General features: G+C 37.4%; 1 protein-coding gene across 5 annotated transcripts in view; it reads left to right on the top strand.

Moving 5' to 3' along the window:
- The window catches only part of LOC110457881 (leucine-rich repeat-containing protein 74A-like), a 26,784-nt gene extending 1,665 nt beyond the window's left edge, over positions 1 to 25,119 (top strand). For 2 of the 5 annotated variants that reach the window (XM_021509333.1, XM_021509331.1), the window contains exons 2-14: positions 10,791 to 10,935; positions 12,544 to 12,716; positions 13,711 to 13,818; positions 15,627 to 15,720; positions 16,628 to 16,677; positions 17,045 to 17,126; positions 17,426 to 17,440; positions 18,919 to 19,007; positions 19,689 to 19,883; positions 20,118 to 20,213; positions 20,749 to 21,009; positions 21,360 to 21,445; positions 21,972 to 25,117. In XM_021509333.1, coding sequence (XP_021365008.1) covers positions 10,809 to 10,935; positions 12,544 to 12,716; positions 13,711 to 13,818; positions 15,627 to 15,720; positions 16,628 to 16,677; positions 17,045 to 17,126; positions 17,426 to 17,440; positions 18,919 to 19,007; positions 19,689 to 19,883; positions 20,118 to 20,213; positions 20,749 to 21,009; positions 21,360 to 21,445; positions 21,972 to 22,065 — 1,470 coding nt within the window. In that variant the 5' untranslated portion in view covers positions 10,791 to 10,808 and the 3' untranslated portion in view covers positions 22,066 to 25,117. Of the gene's footprint in view, positions 1 to 10,790; positions 10,936 to 12,543; positions 12,717 to 13,710; positions 13,819 to 15,626; positions 15,721 to 16,627; positions 16,678 to 17,044; positions 17,127 to 17,425; positions 17,441 to 18,918; positions 19,008 to 19,688; positions 19,884 to 20,117; positions 20,214 to 20,748; positions 21,010 to 21,359; positions 21,446 to 21,971 lie in introns of all 5 variants that reach the window. The other 3 variants (XR_002463731.1, XR_002463730.1, XM_021509332.1) reach the window with 3 other exon arrangements.
- Positions 25,120 to 25,213: the final 94 nt, after the last annotated feature.

Here is a 25,213-nt window from a genome sequence, read left to right as displayed (position 1 = left end):
GTTAGATCTATGCCTTTATCTATTTCTTGCTTTACGGTACAATCTTAAACATGCAACTACGCACTTAAATATCATTCCGTGTTTAATTGAAAAGATTTTTTAAATTAAGTATTGTGGATTTTTTCTTGTTTTATATCATATATATAGCTGCATTCGTTTGACAGCTGCAGCATCCGCATCAACTGTTGACAGGTTGTATTCACGATGGTTAGTCCATGTTAGCGTTTGACTGGCTGTTTTCACAGAGATTATTTCAGCCTTTGACCGGTTGTATTCGTGGTAATTATTCTGCCACCATATAACCCTACCGTGTTCGTATGGCATTCAAGAGACTGGCAATGCCATGGCTCACGTGTTGACGTCATATTCATGGAATAAGCACACACAATAAATACACTAATTTGAATTTTATGTAGCAGAAATTAATTTCTATTTTATTCAAATCCTTCGAAAATGGTAAATATGAGCATCGAACTGTGTTTATATGATATTTACAGTCCAGTTCCCTGTAAGTATATATTTCTTAACATTTGGTTAAGTTAGGTTTGGTTAAATTAGGTTTGGTTACATTATGTAAGTTAGGTTTGGTTAAGTTAGGGTTTGGTTAAGTTAGGTTTGGTTAAGTTAGGTTTGGTTAAGTTAGGTTTGTACATTTTTATTTCTTTAAAATGTTTTGTTACACACACTGAAACTATTCAGTTTATTTAGGTGTTTTCCATTTGAGTAGAACAACGCTAATACGTGTAAACAGTTTTCATTTGTTATGTGCAGTTCAGTCATTGTAAGTGAAGGTTTTATTATTTTGGCAATAAAACGTAAATGTGTTGGCGAGCTTAAAACGGGTAGGAAGTGAACCATTATTCGTACAGAAAAATACCTGTTGATCGGGCACATTCTTTCTTGTCGATTTAATATAAAATTCATCATTGAATTTTTTTATATAGATATATATATTGATTTAATTTAACGAAATTATCAATAAAATGTTGATTATATTGCACATAATACTTTCAAAGAGAATAGTCGGTACAGTTAATCTAAGAGAAGCCATGCCATATATATTTCAGTTTTGTGGTGTCTGCCCTGATCAAATTTTATTACGCCATCCATTAAAGTTTGATTTGAACGCCAGTGTCATGACTAATGGACAATCTGCCTTATTGATGGCGGTCACTAATTACTACACCTGGTACACAGCCCGGGTCTATATTAATATGTATGTACTGTAATTGCTTCCGGTCAGTTAGTGTATATGACAGTAACCGTTAGGAATTGATCTCTGATCCATGAACGATGCTTTGGGGATGTTTTCAGAAACATCTGGACTATGTTCAGACTTAGTCAATATACATAATGATTTTATTATAAGCTCATCGAACTGTTTATGATATACGATATCACATCCATTGTTTCACTATAACATTTGATTACGTACACACACACATCGGTTAATGATATCTTAGGTGCGTCGCTTGCATATTTGTGGAATCTCGATTACGTAAAAACGTACCCATGTGTTTCAATAATAATAATTAAAACAATAAATGCTTATCTGTCACGAAATTTAAACATTTTAAACATTTAAAAACCTATATCTATTCGATAACAACTTCATTCAAATGTTGCATGTATAAATCGTACCGGAATAACGATAATTATTACCTAGAATTGCAAACATGATAATGCTTATGTAAGCGATCATATAAATATGTTGAAAAGTAATATAGTTTAACAATATATCTATATAAATCTAACCGGGATGGCGTTATGACTACCATGGACTGACACCAAGGATCGAGATATTGATAACAGATGGCAACACCGCAGTTAACGTCTGTAAAGAGTTATTGTCACGAACAAGAGCGACATAAAACAGCCGGATTGTGTGTTTACGCCAATAAACACATGTGTTTATTTCCCACACTCCATACCATCATAGTAATCTCATATCGCAGACACGCCGATTTCGATAAGGCCCTATGCTTAATTAGGCGTAAATGACATTTTCTGCCCACTCTGGCAGGGTCTGAAGTCACCGATAGTGTGGCCGTGTTTACCGGTATTAAATCTTCTGTCAATCCATTCCCCCAAATAACAATATAACCGTAAGCTATATAAGCGTATTATCCTGCTCACAACGTAAAGGCGCAACTGGTGTTGGTATGAAAATTTCAGCATTGAATATTTTATTGAAAATTGGTCGTTTGAAAAAAAAAAAAAAAAAAAATGTGTTGCATGGATCTTCACAAATCAGATCTAAAGATATGTGTTTTGAAGCTCCGTTAGGTGAACGGCTGCTATCAAGGTAAAGGTAATGCAAAGTTTGTCCATATCATCAGTGCTGGCATGAAGTTAAATGCTGTTCCTTCGTACATTGAGGTACAAGCATTGCAACATGTAAACTCCTGATCTGTAAGCACGTGTGTTTTGTTTGATTTGTATTCATCTATAGCATTAGCCGACTAATTCCCTGTCAAGGCGCCACGACAAAGACGCCTGGCGCCAACGATTAGCATGTTATATCAATAATAATAATAACGATAATTCGAGGTTCTTACACTGTATCACAACCTAGTTTGTAGGTCGTCTCAAAGCGGTTCACAAATTATTATCCGTGGTTATAGGGCCTTTGCAACCAGCCAGCATCCTTCTCAACTCCCTGGGGAGCATACAGCCGGTGCTGCCATTTAGGCGCTCACAGGTAGCATTCAAAAATTCTAGCAATGCCCAACCACATACTAATGTACAGCTGAGTAGACTGGAACAAGCGGAGTAACGTATCTTGCTCAAAAATACAATACAGTGACGTGACGTGACTCAAACCCGCAACCCTTCGGTCGCGAGCCCGGCGTACTACCACAAGACTACCGTGCCTCCTAATATTCTAGGAGAATTCTATTCAGGAGATTATGAAGGATGAAAAAACATAGGTGATTGCAACTTTGAAATGTGTGTAATAGGTGCAGCATGCCAAAAATTAATTACACTGCACCATACATCTGTTTCGTCCTTCTAGGACCAATTGGTGATGCTAGGGGGCAAAAATGTAAGAAATTCAAATTGATCCAAATCAGTGTTGAAACAGGAGGAGGTGCATACAAACTTTAATTATATGAATATCAAAATATAAATATTGAAGTACTGATCAATTTCAAATTTCATATTACGAGTAAAGTGTGTATATTATGAGCTGTGCCACTACTCAAGAAAGATTAACAATAACTTATGACCTCAGGAACGAGTTATTTCAGGCGCTTAACTTCATAGCACAATCTCGTACAAAATGCTTTGATCTGAAAAGGAAAGAATTAAACAAATTTATTTTCACATTCAAAATACAAAACCGTTAACTTTAGAATCAGTGCACGTGTCTAAATTTTGAAAGTCCACATATATCTCTGCATTGGTCTGTATTATACACTACCGATTTAATCATTCCAGTGATTATTTTAAGTAACAACGTGGTTGACACTGCTGGTGGAGTATCAGTCCCTGAGGTTCGCTGTCACCTTGATTCTACTGGTAGACTATCAGAACCCGAAGTTGACCGTAAACTTGTATCTACTGGTGGACTATCAGTACCCGAGGTTGACTGTAACTTTGTATCTACTGGTGGACTATCAGTACCCGAGGTTGACCGTACACTTGTATCTACTGGTGGAGTATCAGTACCCGAGGTTGACTGTAACCTTGTATCTACTGGTGGACTATCAGTACCCGAGGTTGGCTGTAACCTTGTATTTACTGGTGGATTATTAGTACCCGAGGTTGGCTGTAACCTTGTATCTACTGGTAGACTATCAGTACCCGAGGTTGGCTGTAACCTTGTATCTACTGGTGAACTATCAGTACCCGAGGTTGGCTGTAACCTTGTATTTACTGGTGGATTATTAGTACCCGAGGTTGGCTGTAACCTTGTATCTACTGGTAGACTATCAGTACCCGAGGTTGGCTGTAACCTTGTATCTACTGGTGAACTATCAGTTCCCGAGGTTGGCTGTAACTTTGAATCTAATGGTGGACTATCAGAACCCGAGGTTGGCTGTAACCTTGTATCTGCTGGTGAACTATCAGTACCCGAGGTTGGCTGTATCCTTGTATCTACTGGTGAACTATCAGTTCCCGAGGTTGGATGTAACTTTGAATCTAATGGTGGACTATCAGAACCCGAGGTTGGCTGTAACCTTGTATCTACTGGGAGACTATCAGTACCCGAGGTTGTCTGTAACTTTGTATCTACTGGTGGACTATTAGTCCCGAGGTTGTCTGTAACCTTGTATGTACTGGTGGACTATCAGTACCCTAGGTTGACTGTAACCTTGTATCTAATGGTGGACTATCAGTCCCCGAGGTTGACTGTAACCTTGTATCTAATGGTGGACTATCAGTACCCGAAGTTGGCTGTAGCCTTGTATCTTCTGGTGGACTATTAGTCCCGAGGTTGTCTGTAACCTTGTATGTACTGGTGGACTATCAGTACCTGAGGTTGTCTGAAAACCTTGTCTACTGGTGGACTTTCAGTACCCGAGGTTGGCCGTAACCTTGTATCTACTGGTGGACTATTAGTCTCGAGGTTGACTGTAACCTTGTATCTACTCGTGGACTATCAGTACCCGAGGATGACTGTAACCTTGTATCTACTTGTGGACTATCAGTACCCGAGGATGACTGTAACCTTGTATCTACTCGTGGACTATCAGTACCCGAGGATGACTGTAACCTTGTATCTACTGGCGGACTATCAGTACCTGAGGTTGTCTGAAAACCTTGTCTACTGGTGGACTTTCAGTACCCGAGGTTGGCCGTAACCTTGTATCTACTGGTGGACTATCAGTCCCCGAGGTTGGCTGTAACCTTGTATCTACTGGTCGACTATCAGTACCCGAGGTTGACCGTAACCTTGTATCTACTGGTAAACTATCAGTCCCCGAGGTTGGCTTTAACCTTGTATCTACTAGTGGACTATTAGCACCCGAGGTTGGCTGTAGCCTTGTATCTACTGGTGGACTATTAGTCCCGAGGTTGTCTGTAACCTTGTATGTACTGGTGGACTATCAGTACCCGAAGTTGGCTGTAGCCTTGTATCTACTGGTGGACTATTAGTCCCGAGGTTGACTGTAACCTTGTATCTACTGGTGGACTATCAGTACCTGAGGTTGGCTGTAGCCTTGTATCTACTAGTGGACTATTAGTCCCGAGGTTGGCTGTAACCTTTTATCTACTGGTGGAGTACCAGTCCCCGAGGTTGGCTGTAACCTTGTATCAACTGGTGGACTATCAGTTCCTGAGGTTGACCGTAACCTTGTATGTACTGGTCGAGTATCAGTCCCTGATGTTGGCTGTAACCTTGTTTCTACTGGTGGACTATCAGTACCCAAGGTTGGCCGTAATCTTGTATCTACTGGTGGACTATCAGTACCCGGGGTTGGCTGTAACCTTGTATCTGCTGGTGGACTATCAGTACCCGAGGTTGACTGTAACCTTGTATCTACTGGTGGGCTATCAGTCCCCGAGGTTGACTGTAACCTTTTATCTACTGGTGGACTATCAGTACCTGAGGCTGACCGTAACCCTGTATGTACTGGTCGAGTATCAGTCCCTGATGTTGGCTGTAACCTTGGTATCTACTGGTGGACTATTAGTCCCCGAGGTTGGCTGTAACCTTGTATCTAATGGTGGACTATCAGTCCCCGAGGTTGGTGGTGGAGTATCAGTACCCGAGGTTGACTGTAACCTTGTATCTATTGGTGGACAAACAGTCCCCGAGGTTGGCTGTAACCTTGTATTTACTGGTGGATTATCAGTACCCTAGGTTGGCTGTAATCTTGTATCTACTGGTGGACTATCAGCCCCCGAGGTTGACTGTAGCCTTGTATCTACTGGTGGACTATTAGTCCCCGAGGTTGGCTGTAACCTTGTATTTACTGGTGGATTATCAGTACCCTAGGTTGGCTGTAATCTTGTATCTACTGGTGGACTATCAGCCCCCGAGGTTGACTGTAGCCTTGTATCTAATGGTGGGCTATCAGTCCCCGAGGTTGACTGTAGCCTTGTATCTAATGGTGGGCTATCAGTCCCCGAGGTTGGCTGTAACCTTGTATCTACTGGTAGACTATCAGTCCACGAGGTTGACTGTAGCCTTGTATCTACTTGTGGACTATCAGTTCCTGAGGCTGACCGTAACCCTGTATGTACTGGTCGAGTATCAGTCCCTGATGTTGGCTGTAACCTTGGTATCTACTGGTGGACTATTAGTCCCGAGGTTGTCTGTAACCTTGTATCTACTGGTGGACTATAAGTCCCCGAGGTTGGCTGTAACCTTGTATCTAATGGTGGACTATCAGTACCCGAGGTTGGCCGTAACCTTGTATCTATTTGTGGACTAGCAGTCCCCGAGGCTGGCCGTAACCTTGTATCTACTGCTGGACTTTCAGTACCCGAGGTTGGCTGTAACCTTGTATCTACTGGTGGGCTATCAGTCCCCGAGGTTGGCTGTAACCTTGTATTTACTGGTGGATTATCAGTACCCTAGGTTGGCTGTAATCTTGTATCTACTGGTGGACTATCAGTTCCCGGGGTTGGCTGTAACCTTGTATCAACTGGTGGACTATCAGTACCCGAGGTTGGCTGTAACCTTGTATCTACTGGTGGACAAACAGTCCCCGAGGTTGACTGTAGCCTTGTATCTAATGGTGGGCTATCAGTCCCCGAGGTTGGCTGTAACCTTGTATCTCCCGAGGTTGACTGTAACTTTGTATCTACTGGTGGACTATCAGTTCCCGGGGTTGGCTGTAACCTTGTATCAACTGGTGGACTATCAGTTCCTGAGGTTGACCGTAACCTTGTATGTACTGGTCGAGTATCAGTCCCTGATGTTGGCTGTAACCTTGGTATCTACTGGTGGACTATTAGTCCCGAGGTTGACTGTAACCTTGTATCTACGGGTGGACAATCAGTCCCCGAGGTTGACTGTAACCTTGCATCTACTGGTGGACTATCAGTACCCGAGGTTGTCTGTAACCTTGTATGTACTGGTGGACTATCAGTACCCGAAGTTGGCTGTAGCCTTGTATCTACTGGTGGACTATCAGTTCCCGGGGTTGGCTGTAACCTTGTATCTGCTGGTGGACTATCAGTACCTGAGGTTGACTGTAACCTTGTATCTATTGGTGGACAAACAGTCCCCGAGGTTGACTGTAGCCTTGTATCTACTTGTGGACTATCAGTACCTGAGGCTTACCGTAACCCTGTATGTACTGGTCGAGTATCAGTCCCTGATGTTGGCTGTAACCTTGTATCTACTCACGATATAAATATATTTCTGTTATCTACTGGTGGACTATCAGTCCCGAGGTTGGCCGTAACCTTGTATCTACTGGTGGACTATCAGTCCCCGAGGTTGACTGTAGCCTTGTATCTACTTGTGGACTATCAGTACCTGAGGCTGACCGTAACCCTGTATGTACTGGTCGAGTATCAGTCCCTGATGTTGGCTGTAACCTTGTATCTACTCACGATATAAATATATTTCTGTCAAACTGCCGAGACGAATAGATCTGCGTGTCTATTTCTCTTCAACAAGGATGAAATGGTCATAGTGCTGTAAAAAAAAACCCAGAAAAATTGTGTTACATCAAAAAGCTTAGCTTGTTTTAAAAGGTGCCTCTTTACTTCGATTTTTTTACTTATTATGCTCCATAGCACATGCAGATATATGTTTATGCAGTAACGGATGGTGGCACTATCTTGTGCTACTAGTATGTATGTTGTACGTTGGTATTTTCTCACAGTATAAACATATTTCTGTCAACCTGCCGAGCACCATAGATCTGCGTGTTTGTTTCCATTTAACGATGATTATAAGAAATTAACTATGTTGCTAAGAGTTTAGTGTGTGTCAAACATTGTAACGTTTAATCATCTTGTGATTAATGTTCTAAATCTTGTGATATGTATTGTATAAAAGTTTTCTTATATGGTAAAAGTTGTTTTTATGTTGCAAAACCGATGTGTTTTAATAATGTTAAACTTGTGCTTTCTGTTGTAATTTTGTTTATTAAAATTTACACTTGTTATAAGTTTTACGATGTAAACTATTAATACTTCAATATAAAACATGAAGATTTAACAACATACATCACAATAATTCGAAAACCAACCACAATGTAAATCGCCAAATTCTTAAGCTGATTTTAAGACTTATTATTTGTCAATTCCTTACCGAGTGCCCGAGTAACTAATTTATTCTACATCGATTAGTATTAAGTCAACAAGCACCTAATTCGTAACCTCCTCTGACGTCACCGGTTTCTAAATATGTTCGCTAAGTCGTCACGGTAAGTACTTATTGTGATGTAGGCGTGGTAAGGAGTGTTGATTCTGTGGCATAGCTATTTGTAACACAAGTTTGATTTTAATTACCGCCCGTACATGGTACTCAGATTAAGGAAGGTGAATTATAGGTCCAATTTGTTCAATTTATTATCAGCTGAAAACATTACATATAACATTCCCATTTTGTCTTAATTTACCAAAAGAAAATATAAATGTGTTTATTAATTCAATGTGATCAATTTGAATGCATTACCACACAAATACCACCAAATCCATTTGAAAGAAATTTTTCAAAGATGATTTTTTTTTATTTTTAAGCTAACAATGAGTCATATGGTCGAGACCTGTCTTTCCCGCCTGTCTTTACTCAGATTTGAATCCTAGTCTTAAAACGTCCTTGTATTGTTTAAAAGTAAACATTTCAGTTATTGGTGATCATAACGGGTTTTTTTCAATTTGTGTATCCTCAATTTATTTTCTCTATTGTAATCTTATCGAGTTGAACTCATGTGTTGACACTATGTCGGTTTTTTTCTTTTTTCTTTTTGAAATTTATTCTTATCCTTGCAATACGCATCAATATCAACTGAATCCTCAATTTTCTATTAAAAATGATTTTATTGATAAGCAATTGGATTGAAAATCACCACATCAGCCTTAAAGCTATTAACTTTTTTTTTTTTTTTTTAAAGGATCGGGTACGAGATAAAATGGCTGTCCTGTAATATACACTAACCAACAGATTGTCACATAATTACACAGGTCAATATTTACTGCTTTTGTTCTGTAGATAAGAGGTTTATAATGATATGCAAATTTAATTGAGTGTGCTTCATTCATATGCAGCGGAGGGGTAAGTGCAGTTTTGAAACCAGATCTTCCAATAAAAATGATCGAATAAATAAAAGGTTAAAGATCTCATGTTTTAATCTTTTAAAACTATCACCAAAATAATGCCCTGGTGGTCTTCAAACTGTTAACTATCAAACATAGTGTTTGTAGTTGGGGAAAATCAGTTCTGAAATCGGTACCATGAAACTAAAACTATCCATGTAAAACTATAGCGTTGTAAGGGTGGAATACATGTGTGAAAATCTACTATGACTTTAAACAGTGTAACACCAAACGGAATAATACAACATAATGGTGAGCTGGTTCAGTTCTTAGACATCTACAAATCTTTAATAGTCTGTTTAAACAACATCATCACCCAAGATAAGTAACATATTCTCTCTCTCCCGTCGTGTCACGCCATTATTGGTAACTACGACGTATCCAATATAAATGTAAAATATGACGTACCTTAACATTCAAACATCTACTGTTCTCATTGCAAATACCTCCGAGCCCAGTCTAACAATGCTTTATTTGTCTGGGGAAGTTCATTCATTTACCTGGAGTAAATTGTTACTTATTATAAGGTATCTACTCACGGCGTGCTAACTTGAAACAGTCACAGCACGGTGCCTTATCGAAGCAGTGCCCAAGTCTGCAGGACGCTTGCAGTGGTTGTATATTTACACAATAAATCGAACTGATATATTTTAGTTTAGATTAAAGCAAACAGAAGATTCAATCCCCTTTTGAACTTTGTGATATTAAAAATGGTTATTAACTAGAGATTTACACACTCAAAGCTCCGTGTCTACTCTACCCTCAGAACGGTCTCTATTGATAGATCCGCGTGCTTTTAGAAAGAACATTTTAATAATGTATCAAACTTGACTTATGCTTTCGTGCAAATAAAGACATCACAATTGACTTTGATATAAAATGCGATACAATAATCTGAAGTGTCCGATTTATTCGATATTAACTGTACTGTGTAAACACTTGCTTGTAGACGTATAAACACTCATTCACAATAGGATATGAACCTTGGTGAGATTTTAAAAGTATAGATGAATTTTCCTTCTATAAAAAAATAACATTTATATATTGATCTTTATCTACACATTACTGGTTACATTTCCATCAGCGACATAATCAAGCGAGTGATTTATCTGCTATATTAAGGCGTGTGCATCGAGGTCGGAAATGTTGTAAGAATCGAGGCCAGATTAGTAGAATTTTAAAATCCATTATTGAGGTATGAAAATAATATTCTGCGGATTTAAATTAATTACATATTCACAAATCGTCATTGGAATAACCCCACGGGAGGCAGTATCTCTTTTTACCTTAATGATTCTTTTTTTCCAAAGAAAAAAAACTATAGGATTAACTCATCTTCCTATTCTGTTTGAAGGTTGGCGTGATAAAGGCGAACACTCATAAATGCATCCGTTTTATCAATAGTTTGGCGCTTTCCTGCAGAGGGCTATAAATTATGTCGATGTTATGTTAAATGTAATAAATCTTCACTTCATTGGTCACCTCAATTACTACATATATAACGTCAAGAAAACTGGAACGTATTAATTGTTCAAATATCATAACACGTTTCTGTATTTCAGAGTCGGGTTTGTGGTCGGATGTCAAGTGAAAGACCAGAATCCAAACAGGCTGGCACGCCAAGAGGCCTAGACCTGCGCAGGGCGAGTAAGAACCGGAAGAGGGCGTCTGTAGATGATGACACGGAGACGGTTCTGGACCTTACAGGTGAGAATTTGCTTTGTATCAAATTATCAATACACTTTTCTTTAATATCCTGGTTGTGATATTGTGCTCCTAATGTGCACGAAGTCAAGGTCATTTGGCATGAATTTCTTTGAAGAACTTCTTCTTTAATACTGAAAGACTCGGGGTCATGTTATTATGCGAGGAGGTACCTACGCTAGAGTGCAATAAAGTTTCCTTAAATATATTACCTTGACCTGCGTCCAAAGTCACAGAAGTCAAATATGTAAAATAATCTTTAAACGATTTCTTCTGAATGACCAAATGGACCAGGGTGATACCATCAAGTACCTGGAAATGAATTACCTGCAAGGTCACTGGGATCAAATATGTAAAAAACAAAACATTAAGCCACCTTTTTTCTGTATAACAAAATTACCCCATGTTGTTGATAGTTTGCCATTCGGTACCTGGGATGGAGTGCAACCACGTCTACTGAAATAAATGGCCCCGACCTACGTTCAAGGTCGATGATTAACAAAAAAAGTCCTTGTGTAATTAAATTATGCCATTAGTAACCTTGGATTGTGTTCGATGACAGTTTTCCCAAATAAATGACCTAAACCTACTTCAATGTCACAGGGATCAAATGTGTAAAACGTTTAAACTGTATCTCAATATCAAAAATGACTAGGGTAAAGATATTTGGCCAGTAGCAAGTTGGAATGCAGTGCCTTAATTCTTTAAAAAGGCGACACTGACCTTTGTTCACGGTCACAAGTGTCAAATTTGTTAAAAAAAACACTTTAACGGACTTCTTATATCGAAGAGGTCAGGGGTTAAGGAAAAACCTCAGGTAAATGAGGAATTGTTCATTATTTAGTCAGTAGCATGTTGGGATGAAGTACTTCAAACATTGTTCAAAACAAATGAACATGATCTACTTAGAAGGCTGCGGGGGTCAAATACATCAAAACCTTTCAATAACTCCTGAATAAATCGGATGCCCAGAGTTATCATATTTGATAAGTAGCATGCTTATATGTGTTGTAAATATCAAAAGAAAATATTATCTTGACCTTCTTGCAAGATCACAAGGGTCAAATGTGTTAAAACTATTTTTCAAAACTCTTCTGAATAGCCAAGAACCCAATGGTAATACGGTGTTTATATAGCATCTTGGTTTGCAGAATTGCTTTAAATAAGACTTTCTTTTCATGTTGCTAAAATTTCCAGGTGGGTGATGCAGGCTCTCTGCACCTCTTGTTTTATATCAGTCACTATATTTTATGTAATACCTTAATTGCGATATATCAGTCTTGACCCATTTTTTTGTGTTTTTAATTCGTTGAATTATCGATGTTTATTTATGCTATATTATTAATACGAAATATATGATGAAATATAAGGGTCTAATCTTGTTAGTTTATATAATTACGACTTAAGAGAAAGTTTGTATATATTTGTCTTCGAGTGGATTCTTAATTTTAATACAATAATATATAAAAATAAATACATAATAATATTTAAAAAAAACCGAATTGGCTTCTTTTCGAGATTAAACTTAAATTTATTGTTTATTTTGTTTCGACACAATTGAATCGTGTTAATTTGCACGAGACAAGTACATGTAATTTCTGTACATGGCAGTGGCGTCAGTGCCCTATGACGACACGGGAAAGCGGACATATGAGAGGGCGTGTAAAAAGTATGGAGTCACTCCGTCATCTCTGTTCCTACGGAACCTCGCGGAAAAGGACATCGACCTCACAAATTATGGTTTAGGACCAAAAGGAGTGATGGCTGTATCTGTGGCTCTCGTGGTTAGTATTGAACTTCTACAACTAAGTTTTGGTTTGTTTGTGTTTTACGTCCTATACCGTCTTTGCGTATTGCAGAGTTATCTTCTCTTGGGAGCAGGTATTGATTGTTACGTCACTTGTTTGTGAGAGTAACGTCGTCAATTTTTGAGAAAACGACGTAATTTTCCCGCACAAACCAATGACGTAACAATCAATACCTGCTCCCAAGAGAAGATAACTCTGATATACGCAAAGACGGAATTAACACCTATGGTCATTTAAGGACGTGCCAGGTTTTGGTGGTGGAAGAAAGCTGGAGTTCCCAGAAAAACCCGACCAACCTACGGCCAGTACCTGGCAAGCGCGGACTCTCTTCAACTCAGAACCTACACATACAGTAGTACATTGTGTTAAGAAATTCATATAATTAAAGGGTTTATGCATCTCCCCTCTGCTTTAAACAGTAGTTTACACCTGTTTTGATTTCAACCTTTTGGGCCTCTAGCTTCACCGATTAGTCCTAGAAGAGCGAAACTGCGATATGGTGCAGTATAACTCATGTTTTCTTGATATACTGGAGGCCCTATCAATTACCAAATTGTATAGGTGCAATTACGTGTGCGTGTCCTATGCTTTACGGGACTTTATACCAGACAAACATCTTTTGGAGTGATTTGCTAAAAGCAGGTGTACAATTATTCTTTGTGGTTTCGTGTCTCTTAGTGAAGAGAAGTAATCCTCTTTATGTTTATATCATCGAACGTTACATCAATGCTGGAAAAATATCGAGGAGAAAGAAATTTAGTTCTTAAACAGTTGTTTAACGAGAGCAGGGTTTTTTTTTGGGGGGGGGGGTTTCATATACCGTATCTGTTATATTACATTGAGCGAAAGACCAAGAATTTCTTAAACGAAGAGGCTTAAATGATATTAACGTTTGAAATCTATATAAATGTATGTTTATAAGTGATCACCAAAATGGATATCGCCTATATTTTCTCTTTTCTCCTTACAGGTGAACTCCACTGTGACGTCATTGGTTCTCAAAGGAAACTGCATAGACAACGCCGGCGTGTTATACATACAACAAATGATGACGGAGAATATGTCTATAACAGATCTGGTATGTTACAGATTTATATAAAGGAGATTGTGTCTATAACAGATCTGGTATGTTACAGATTTATATAAAGGAGATTGTGTCTATAACAGATCTGGTATGTTACAGATTTATATAAAGGAGATTGTGTCTATAACAGATCTGGTATGTTACAGATTTATATAAAGGAGATTGTGTCTATAACAGATCTGGTATGTTACAGATTTATATAAAGGAGATTGTGTCTATAACAGATCTGGTATGTTACAGATTTATATAAAGGAGATTGTGTCTATAACAGATCTGGTATGTTACAGATTTATATAAAGGAGATTGTGTCTATAACAGATCTGGTATGTTACAGATTTATATAAAGGAGATTGTGTCTATAACAGATCTGGTATGTTACAGATTTATATAAAGGAGATTGTGTCTATAACAGATCTGGTATGTTACAGATTTATATAAAGGAGATTGTGTCTATAACAGATCTGGTATGTTACAGATTTATATAAAGGAGATTGTGTCTATAACAGATCTGGTATGTTACAGATTTATATAAAGGAGATTGTGTCTATAACAGATCTGGTATGTTACAGATTTATATAAAGGAGATTGTGTCTATAACAGATCTGGTATGTTACAGATTTATATAAAGGAGATTGTGTCTATAACAGATCTGGTATGTTACAGATTTATATAAAGGAGATTGTGTCTATAACAGATCTGGTATGTTACAGATTTATATAAAGGAGATTGTGTCTATAACAGATCTGGTATGTTACAGATTTATATAAAGGAGATTGTGTCTATAACAGATCTGGTATGTTACAGATTTATATAAAGGAGATTGTGTCTATAACAGATCTGGTATGTTACAGATTTATATAAAGGAGATTGTGTCTATAACAGATCTGGTATGTTACAGATTTATATAAAGGAGATTGTGTCTATAACAGATCTGGTATGTTACAGATTTATATAAAGGAGATTGTGTCTATAACAGATCTGGTATGTTACAGATTTATATAAAGGAGATTGTGTCTATAACAGATCTGGTATGTTACAGATTTATATAAAGGAGATTGTGTCTATAACAGATCTGGTATGTTACAGATTTATATAAAGGAGATTGTGTCTATAACAGATCTGGTATGTTACAGATTTATATAAAGGAGATTGTGTCTATAACAGATCTGGTATGTTACAGATTTATATAAAGGAGATTGTGTCTATAACAGATCTGGTATGTTACAGATTTATATAAAGGAGATTGTGTCTATAACAGATCTGGTATGTTACAGATTTATATAAAGGAGATTGTGTCTATAACAGATCTGGTATGTTACAGATTTATATAAAGGAGATTGTGTCTATAACAGATCTGGTATGTTACAGATTTATATAAAGGAGATTGTGTCTATAACAGATCTGGTATGTTACAGATTTATATAAAGGAGATTGTGTCTATAACAGATCTGGTATGTTACAGATTTATATAAAGGAGATTGTGTCTATAACAGATCTGGTATGCATTATATTGTACATAATGATGCTTATCCAAGTGAGTATACTAGACTCACAGGATTGTTAATTCAATAGATATAATGAAAACTGCAGCTTCATTTAGTTTTATTTAGCAGTAGTATAGATAAGTCAAGACAAACTAACTTTAGGACCAATTGATCACCCTTTGAATGGGTTATAAACGAATCTTTTTCCTAACATTCCTGACAACATTGCCTCAAACAACCATAGTATGAAACAACTTATATACGCAATGTGCGGATGTTTGTCAATGAAAATTAATTGTTGTATTCTCTAATTTCCAGGATTTGTCCGAAAACAGCCTAGGAACGTACGGAGCCAAAGTGATGGGTTTAATGTTAAGGGAAAACAAAGTTGTTCGATACCTCAACCTGTCAGGTAGGAAACTCTTAAGTTACATGGCAGCACTCTCAACCTGTCAGGTAGATAACTCTTCAGTTACATGGCAGCACTCTCAATCTGTCAGGCGTCACTCAAGTCAGTTACCAAGCATACATAATTTTTATATTTCTCTCATATCTGGTACTTTATGATAAGCTTCGTAAAAATAAGGTTACCAACTCTCAACTGTTACCTTATATGGGCAGATCACAATTCGTACGAATAGAATAACAAACGAGATCTCGTGTGAAATGTTTAAGCGTGTTGATGTCTTTATTTAAATATTAAGATTATTTTATTACATGGCCAGTCAGAAGGAATATTTGAAAAATAAGCTGCTTTACCTATTTAAATTTATAACATCTATGGTTATATAGATACCTATTTCAATTTATAACATCTATAGTCAAGGAACTGTACTTGTCTGCGTGCTAGTCTAACTACAGGTGTTCAAAAAATTCGAATATGACGCCTAGAAATAGCCATGTAACAAAGCAACAACGTGAATGATCAAAGAAAAACTTTGTTGTTCTGAACGCTATGACAATCTAGCTTGAGAGAATACAGAACTCATTTCTCAACTTATTTCACCTGGACAATCACAGAGAAAAGTTTTTGAAAACTGCAAGATTATACCCGCCAATAAGCGATTATATATGAATATATGATTTTGATATTTGATTAGAAAGAAAAATACACATACGCAATGTTTGGTGGAAATAAACTGTCTCCCTCGTTGTTCATATAATAGGGACATTGTTCATTTTTGTCATTGTGCCACAATGTTTCACAAGCCTTGATAAGCCCATAACATAATAAATAAATCGTTTGTTTGATAAACAGGGAATGATGACCATGGATAATGGCACTACTCGTAGATATCAAATGTTTTCTCGTGTTACAGGGAATCAATTTACAGATCAAGACGCAATATACCTTACAAAACAAATACAGGTAAGTGAGTTTCTCTAGTTTGTAGAAAATGGATAAATCGTATTTAAACATATTTAGGATAATATGGTTCTTCATCATATTTCATTTCCGTGTGATAAATATAAGGACAAGTTTTCTTCTTTTAAAGGACCATTCTAGTCTAGAATGATTTTTCTCCTTATTTCATTTCCGTGTGTTAAATATAAGAACAGATTTTCTTCTTTTAAAGGAGCATTCTAGTCTAGAATGGTTCTTCTCCTTATTTCATTTCCATGTGTTAAATATAAGGACAAATTTTCTTCTTTTAAAGGACCATTCTAGTCTAGAATGATTTTTCTCCTTATTTCATTTCCGTGTGTTAAATATAAGGACAGTATTTCTTTTAAAGGACCATTCTAGTCTAGAGCATGTGGACCTCAGTCACAATGAGTTTGGAGATGTATCAGGACCCGAGTTCGAGAAGATGATGTGTGAGTATAATAATACTTACATCTTTACCTGTTTGGGGAGATTCACTTGTTCAAATCCACACAAGAGATGAATGATTTTGAAAGGCGTGTGGAAATTATATTTTTCGAAGTATGTAACCCAGCGTAATTTATTTCAATATGTAAACTTTATTGGAATTGTTTTTCTCTTTTATACACACTTTTTCTGCTTTTTTTCTGTGTAATGATATCGTATTTGAACCGTATATAGTAAATAGCTTGTCTTTGTCTTTTTGCATCAGTCTTGTGTTTGTGTGAGTTATTTCATTGCCGTATTTCAGCCTATCAACGTCAGCGTAAGTGATACCAATGCCTATATTGAAATCATCTAAGCTATTGATAAGTGCGATAAAAACAGATTAACATTATCATCACCTTCATTACATCCATAAATATACCAGTCAAATAGTTTGTCAAACGTAGTTGCATGAGATGAGTATGTTAAGTACCACCAGCGAGCTTTCCATGGTAAACAGAATGTTGGTCATTCTCTTATAAAGGATACCAATCATTCCTGCCCAGCGCGAAACCCCCGGGTTAACAGAAAATCAGCCATTCCTGTAATTTGAGTGATCGCTTGCCGACAGCCTAGTGTGAAATGGAAATTACATGTACATGTACCTGATACATATAAAAACAAAGCTTCCTGTTTACTAGGGATTTAGGAATAGCGTCCTTTGATATCTTTCTGTTAACCAGGGGATGTATCGGTGAAGGAAAAGCTTCCTTTAACCAGGGGATGTCTCTGTGAAGGAAAAGCTTCCTTTAACCAGGGGATGTCTCGGTGTAGGAAAAGCTTCCTTTAACCAGGGGATGTCTCGGTGTAGGAAAAGCTTCCTTTAACCAGGGGAGGTATCGGTGAAGGAAAAGCTTCCTTTAACCAGGGGATGTCTCGGTGAAGGAAAAGCTTCCTTTAACCAGGGGATGTCTCGGTGTAGGAAAAGCTTCCTTTAACCAGGGGATGTCTCGGTGTAGGAAAAGCTTCCTTTAACCAGGGGATGTCTCGGTGTAGGAAAAGCTTCCTTTAACCAGGGGATGTCTCGGTGTAGGAAACAGTTTTGAGAAGTTTGCCGGTGGTTCTTAACATGCTATGTCAACTTTAAAAGTAGCACAGTGCATGATTATAATCAAAATAATAAACAAATATTTGAAAAAAATGGCAAAATATTAACAATTACTATTTAATTCACTATTAATCGATTCTGGCTTAAAACTAATCGTTAATTTTATTATTGAAAATGGATATTAGTGTATTAGATTGACATACTACAAATGTCACCTGTCAATGAACAAGTGAGTTTAGTGTTCGATGTAGCCGACAAATTAAGATGATGGGTGCTAAGAAAGAGCGTGTAAAATCATTATATTGATATCATCAAATAAAGATTGGTGGTCGGGTGGCACAGTGGATAACGCACCTGCTTTTCGCCAAGGCGGCCGGGGTTCGAATTCCCGATCGGACGTGAAAAGGCCTGGGGTCACCTGTCCTACTACGTGGGTTTTCTTCGGGTACTCCGGTTTCTTCCAACATTCCCACATTAAGACCCCCGGGCCAACAAGAGTGTTTAGTATAAGTTGAAATAACTTGTTTCATAATTGTTGTAAAATAAATGAAGTTAATCATATTTCAAATACAAGGATCAAATTTTATTGACCGGTACTCAACATCGATATTACCAGAGACCAATGAAGTTGTTAAAAGCTATGAAATAAAGAATGGGATAGAAAATGATACATAATATATATTACCTAAAACTGATATTGTTTCTAACAGCCGACGCTAACCGTGCTTTACTGGCATTAGACCTAAGTTGGAACCAATTCAGACTGATTGGGGCAAAACATCTGGCAACGGGTATGAAGGTCAGTATCGTCTTGACATCAGTAACATAAGCTAGGCCACTACACTTGTATATCGTCATAGGCCACTACACATGTGTAGCATCCTAGGCCACTACACATTTTAGCATCCTATGCAACTACACATGTATATCGTCCTAGGCCACTACACATGTTTAGCATCCTAGGCCACTACACATGTATATCGTCCTAGGCCACTACACATGTTTAGCATCCTAGGCCACTACACATGTATATCGTCCTAGGCCACTACACATGTTTAGCATCCTAGGCCACTACACATGTATATCGTCCTAGGCCACTACACATGTTTAGCATCCTAGGCCACTACACATGTATATCGTCCTAGGCCACTACACATGTGTAGCATCCTTCACTTATGGGATAACTTCCGATAATATACATTTAACCTCACTAATCTTTACGTCAGAGAAATGGTATATAATGAATCATTGCAAATTTTGAAATTCACTTAATTTTTTTATTTTTATTTATTCTGGTATTGAAATTGTTTGATTCGTATCGGTAGTGCGTGATTTGTTCCAAAAGCAAAACCAGTCACCACAACTATAACAGAGACGAATTACAACCTTAAAACGGACTTGAAGCTTGACTAGGGACAGTTAATGCAATTTTGTTGTTATCAGAACTGTCGCTCCAAAATGCCTTTCTTATTATTTTCAGGAAAATGCCTACCTAAAATACTTGAACGTGTCATGGAATGGTCTAGACGACGGCGGCGGAAAGGATTTCGGTGACGCCATCGGCAATAACAACGTCATAGAGGTCATTGACCTTTCGTGTTGTAGGATAGGCCCCGAGGGATTCGCCGGTATTTTGAAAGGCCTTAAAAACAACGATACACTTCAAGAACTACGGGTAAGACAATCACTAGAGAAACAAAGAAAGGAAAGACTCTGTTTGAAGTTGCAGAAAACCAAACTAACTACACCAAAACGTTTTTTTTTTTAAGAAACAAAACATTGCTGGCTATAATGTTTACTTTAAGATAAAATATTTCTCTGCTAATGCCGAGAACGGTTTGTTCACATTTACAATAGATCGTGACAAAACAAAGGAAAATATATCAACAAATATGTCCTGCAATTTCAGATAGGAAAAAATAATATACCTGAGGATGCAGCGAACGCCGCAGTGGAGATGTTTGATCAGATGGAGTCCACCGCACTCACTATGCTAGATATGACGGTAAGGTTTAAAAATATACATTTTACTTCCCAGATTATCGTCTACAGACAAAGAGGTATTTTGATAATTTAATAATAAAAAAGAAGCAATTGAAAAATGTTTCGTAGTACTCGATACCAGTAAGCTACCTAGCAACATTCATGACTCTAGGCTTTTGAAGCCATTTTTTTTTTTTTTTGCAATTAGTCCCGGTGACATTGAAAATCATTTTTCGCATGTTTTATAGACTATACCTCAACTATTAGTCCAATACCAATACCTTATGTCATATGGTTCTTAAGAAGAAGTCGATTAAAGAAAAAGTTGACGGGCGAACACGGCATAAGCTCTCTGATCCATTCGACTAAAAAGCTTCTGCTAATGAATTTTACTAGAGTTTAGCTGAGTAAAAAAAGGCATAAAAAGTGTACCGAGAATTCTTGACTTTCTAAGAAGTCGTTAATAATGATATATTCTATGTTTCTTTTATAATTGTATCCGAAACGACTAGTGATTATATTATACTTACGTGTAATTAATTATATTGTTTACTTAGGATGTTATCCTAGGCCCACACTTTCAGGATAGGGTAGATGAACTGAAGGAAAAGCATGAAGGTTTAGAGATAAAGTTTGGATATGGTGACATGTACGGCAAACGTAAGATGGCTGGATCTGTAGATGTTGGGGAGGACGCCTTACTCACCATCAAGGAATACATGGACAGACACAATCTCACCATATCCGAACTGTTTGCACGCTTTGACGACGACGGTAGTAATAGCGTGGACTATGACGAATTTCGGGAAGGGATTAAGGTTTGCAGCTTCATAATGTCAAATTAAAATTCAGTGGTTAATTTCGGGAAGGGATTAAGGTTTGCAGCTTCATAATATCAATTTAAAATTCTGTGATTAATTTTCTATTGATAAATGAACACTTTTATTGTCAGATGTTTTGGTTTTTTTAATATCAATTTTGTATAGGTTGCAAACAGTATAAAATGTGAGAAAATGGTGATGCGGTACATTTGTTAACATTACAATAAATATGAGTATGACCCAGTCGCTTATATACACGTATACTATTCTGAAGAGAAGAAGAAGTTGAAACTGTACAAGTTTTGAATGTTCCATTCTCATATTTTTGTACAATGGTGAATTTACAGGAAGCGAAGATAGATCTTACCGATTTCCAAGTGGACAAGCTCATAACGTTTATAGACATGGACGGCGATGGAGATCTTGATTTTAGGTAAATATCATAGAAATTACTAAATACTTCATTGCATTAATTGCAGAGATATAATGTAATAATTTAATTTTGCTTGTAACAAGCATTTTCATTGGCTTAAATATTTATGTTATCGGCCCATAACATAACAAAATGACGTCGCCGTTTGTAACGTCGCTTTTGATTGGCTGATACAGCAGCGCAATAATTTCTAAAAGAAAAGAGTCCATCAATAAAAGTGAATTTCCACAGGGAATGTGTATAGTAGATTAAATTATAAGAATTAACTTGAATATATTCGCGGTTTATTTAGAGTACACTCTGTTTTTTTGTGTTATATCTCCATAACATGAAAAGTATATTCAAGTTAATCCTCAACAAGCACTGACTTTAGATATTTTTTTCTCACTTTTACCTTGCTGATATTCTCATATTAGTTTAATCTAAGGACGATCATCTGCATGTCTTATACTTATATTTCAGTAATGCTACGTCCTTTTCGTCGGCAAATGTCAAATGATTAATATGAATAAATTGATCTTTACAGTGAAGTGGTTTTAAAAATGAAAGAGGTGACGAAAAAACGGGAGGCCGAAGACGAACAACGAAAGGAAGAGGCAAAAAACAAAAGGAAGTACTAAGGGGAAAATTATGCCATTGTGATATGCAAGACTTATGGCCAAGCAGTACCTTTCACCTATACGGAACCTCCTACATGATGCGAGATTCGTGTGTTCGCGTTAGTTTATATGGACATGCTATTCTCACTAGAATATTCAGACACCAACAAGAAACAAACAACTGTTCTTGCAAATAAGAATCATATATATCGAACATGTTGTAAGAACAATCGCAAAAAAACAAGATTTCGTAAAAAGCTAATAAGATGTTGAAATGACCACGACGGTAGTGTCTACATCTCTCTCATGGTTATTACAAATGAAGAACTTCCACTAAAATAATCATTATTGAGAGGAATAGCTGGACTGTTAGACAGTGAAATAAGTAATTGCAGGAAGGTCACAATATAGTTACAGTGGTGGACTGATTCAAGGATAGGAATATCAGTAGATTGGTGGTTGACCCCTCAATCAGAATATCAGTAGATTGGTGGTTGACTCCTCCATCAGAATATCAGTAGATTGGTGGTTGACTCCTCCGTCAGAATATCAGTAGATTGGTGGTTGACTCTCCATCAGAATATCAGTAGATTGATGGACTGATTCCAGGATAGGAATATCAGTAGATTGACTCTCCATCAGAATATCAGTAGATTGATGTACCGATTCCAGGATAGGAATATCAGTAGATTGGTGGTTGACTCCTCCATCAGAATATCAGTATATTGGTGGTTGACCCTCCATCAGAATATCAGTAGATTGATGGACTGATTCCAGGATAGGAATATCAGTAGATTGGTGGTTGACTCTCCATCAGAATATCAGTAGATTGATGTACCGATTCCAGGATAGGAATATCAGTAGATTGGTGGTTAACTCCTCCATCAGAATATCAGTAGATTGATGGACTGATTCCAGTATTAGAATATTGGTAGAGTAGTCGACTGATTTCAGAATTAGACTATCAGTAGATTGGTGGATTGACTCCACGATCAGAATATCAGTGGATTGATGGACTGATTCCAGAATTAGACTATCAGTAGATCGGTGGACTGAATCCAGGAATAAAACATTGGTAGAATGGTTGACCATCTACTTGAAGAATTATGACATCATGTGCTTTCGGCAGATTCGTCCTTCTGGTGGCAGATCAGAACCTTTTTAAGCTTAACTGGCGAAACTATCACATCCCTGTATTTTGCTATTGTGTGTACCTGGTGAAGAGTCGGGTTGGTAATTATATGATATATGAAGATGAGATTATATGTACAGTGAATATGCCCGGTATGTGTGGGTAGAAAGATTGCGCGAGAAACTGCAATAAAATATTTTTCATGGCGCTATTTTTCTGTGGTTATGATTATATACCAAACGTGTATGAAGGTTTGGTGACGATACCTTGTTTCTTATCTTCAATGTTCTACTGAAATCAAGGCGGCATCTACCAGCAGATCATACCAACAGATACTATAGGCAGTAGTAATGAAGAAGCCACAATCCGGAAATACTTCATAGTAATGAAATTCTATCATCAATAATTATTATTATTAATAGCTATGCTACCCTGTATTACGAGTCGTTTTAACAAGATGTGAATGGTCACATCAGAGACCTTCAAAGATTGTGTACGTCAGCTAGGATTACATCGATAACAGCAGGTTCGTTAATCGTAAGTCCTCTTCGAAACCTTCTCACAATCTAGTTCATGTATGAACGGTCAAACTTCGCTTGTGGCATCACACTTTCTAACGTGCTTGACACCTCACAATCACCTTCCTGGACAGGAATGAACTTCGTGTGGAGTGTGTTGTTCCAGTAGCGGTCACACTTATTGTTGTAATTGCTGTAGTCGCAGTAATCCTCAGTACCATTAAACTGGAGCTGCAGTCGTATTGTGGTACTATATACTCAAGAAATGGGGGAAAAGGTAGGAGGATTTTGAAAAATCCAAGTGCTTTTGATTGATCTTGAACATCCTCTTCTCGAAAATGTTTCTTCTATCAACACTTTTAACTTTTCGACCCTTTACAATACCTCGTACCAAACTGAAGGAACACCTATGTCCTCTTGCTATGCGAGCTTTCTATTCAAAGAAAGGTGTACAGCGATATAAAGATATGGTTGTAATTGTTTTGGAGCATATTTCGTTCAAGGTAAAACAAAGGCCAAAATGAAATATACTGAGGACGATATTGTGAGGATGATTGAGTTCCTGGTTGACAATATTTAAGTTGAATTCGGTGGCAACGTTTTCCAGCAGACTGTCGACATCTTCTATTCGATTTTTTTCTGTCTTCATACGAAACTGTATTCATTGATGAGCTTATTAGGACTGGTAACCAAAAACCTAGCAAAGTCCTTCAGTTTCACATTCAGAGATATCGAGGATATGCTGTCGTGGATAACAAGAAATTAATTGACCAAATCGATCGTATATACCCGCCAGAGATTAAAATCAAGGACACCAGACTCTTCAACTTCAGCCGCTGTCCTCGATCTTTACTTACAACATGACCAACAGGGATGGCTTATCAGTTTCTTAATAGCAACTTCCCTGCTTCCCTACCTACGGTGTCTACATATTGCAGTAGATTCGGTACTCAAGGGCTGGCTTCAAAGATCATGACTTCCATGATAGATGTCGGCTGCTGATGGACAAACTTACAACACAGGGTTTCTAAAGATTGTCGTCATACGCTATTTCTTTGTGTGGTATAAAGGGGTGAATCATTTACATTGGTTTAAATTCTACATTCCTTGAACATGATTATAAGATATACAGTAAACAAGGCAAAATATTGCGAAATAATAATATCCAATTTCGGGATCCAATATGTACGAAGGGCCATAACTCTGTATACAGTGGGCGCACGATTCAATTATAGCATGTGACACTATGTCATCTCACGAGCTACTAACATAAAAATTTGGTACTAAAGAGTACAGAGTATATGACAATGCGGTTCACAGTGAACAAAGGGCCGCTACTCTGTATAGAATTGGCGAGAGTACCCATTTCAGAATGTGACAAATTTACTCCCAACATTCCAAGAGGTACTCTACCCAAACACAAACTTTGGCCGTTGTAGAAGCGAGTATTTGATATATTCCCTGGACAAAGTGATGAACCGGTCGACAGATGGACTGACAAAATGGGGTCGGAACAAAA

The sequence above is a fragment of the Mizuhopecten yessoensis genome, unplaced genomic scaffold (genome assembly GCF_002113885.1).
Source record: "Mizuhopecten yessoensis strain PY_sf001 unplaced genomic scaffold, ASM211388v2 scaffold9369, whole genome shotgun sequence".
Classification (NCBI taxonomy): Eukaryota; Metazoa; Mollusca; class Bivalvia; order Pectinida; family Pectinidae; genus Mizuhopecten; species Mizuhopecten yessoensis.
The sequence above is the reverse complement of the archived record's forward strand: the minus strand, read 5'-3'. Positions and strand labels throughout refer to the sequence as shown.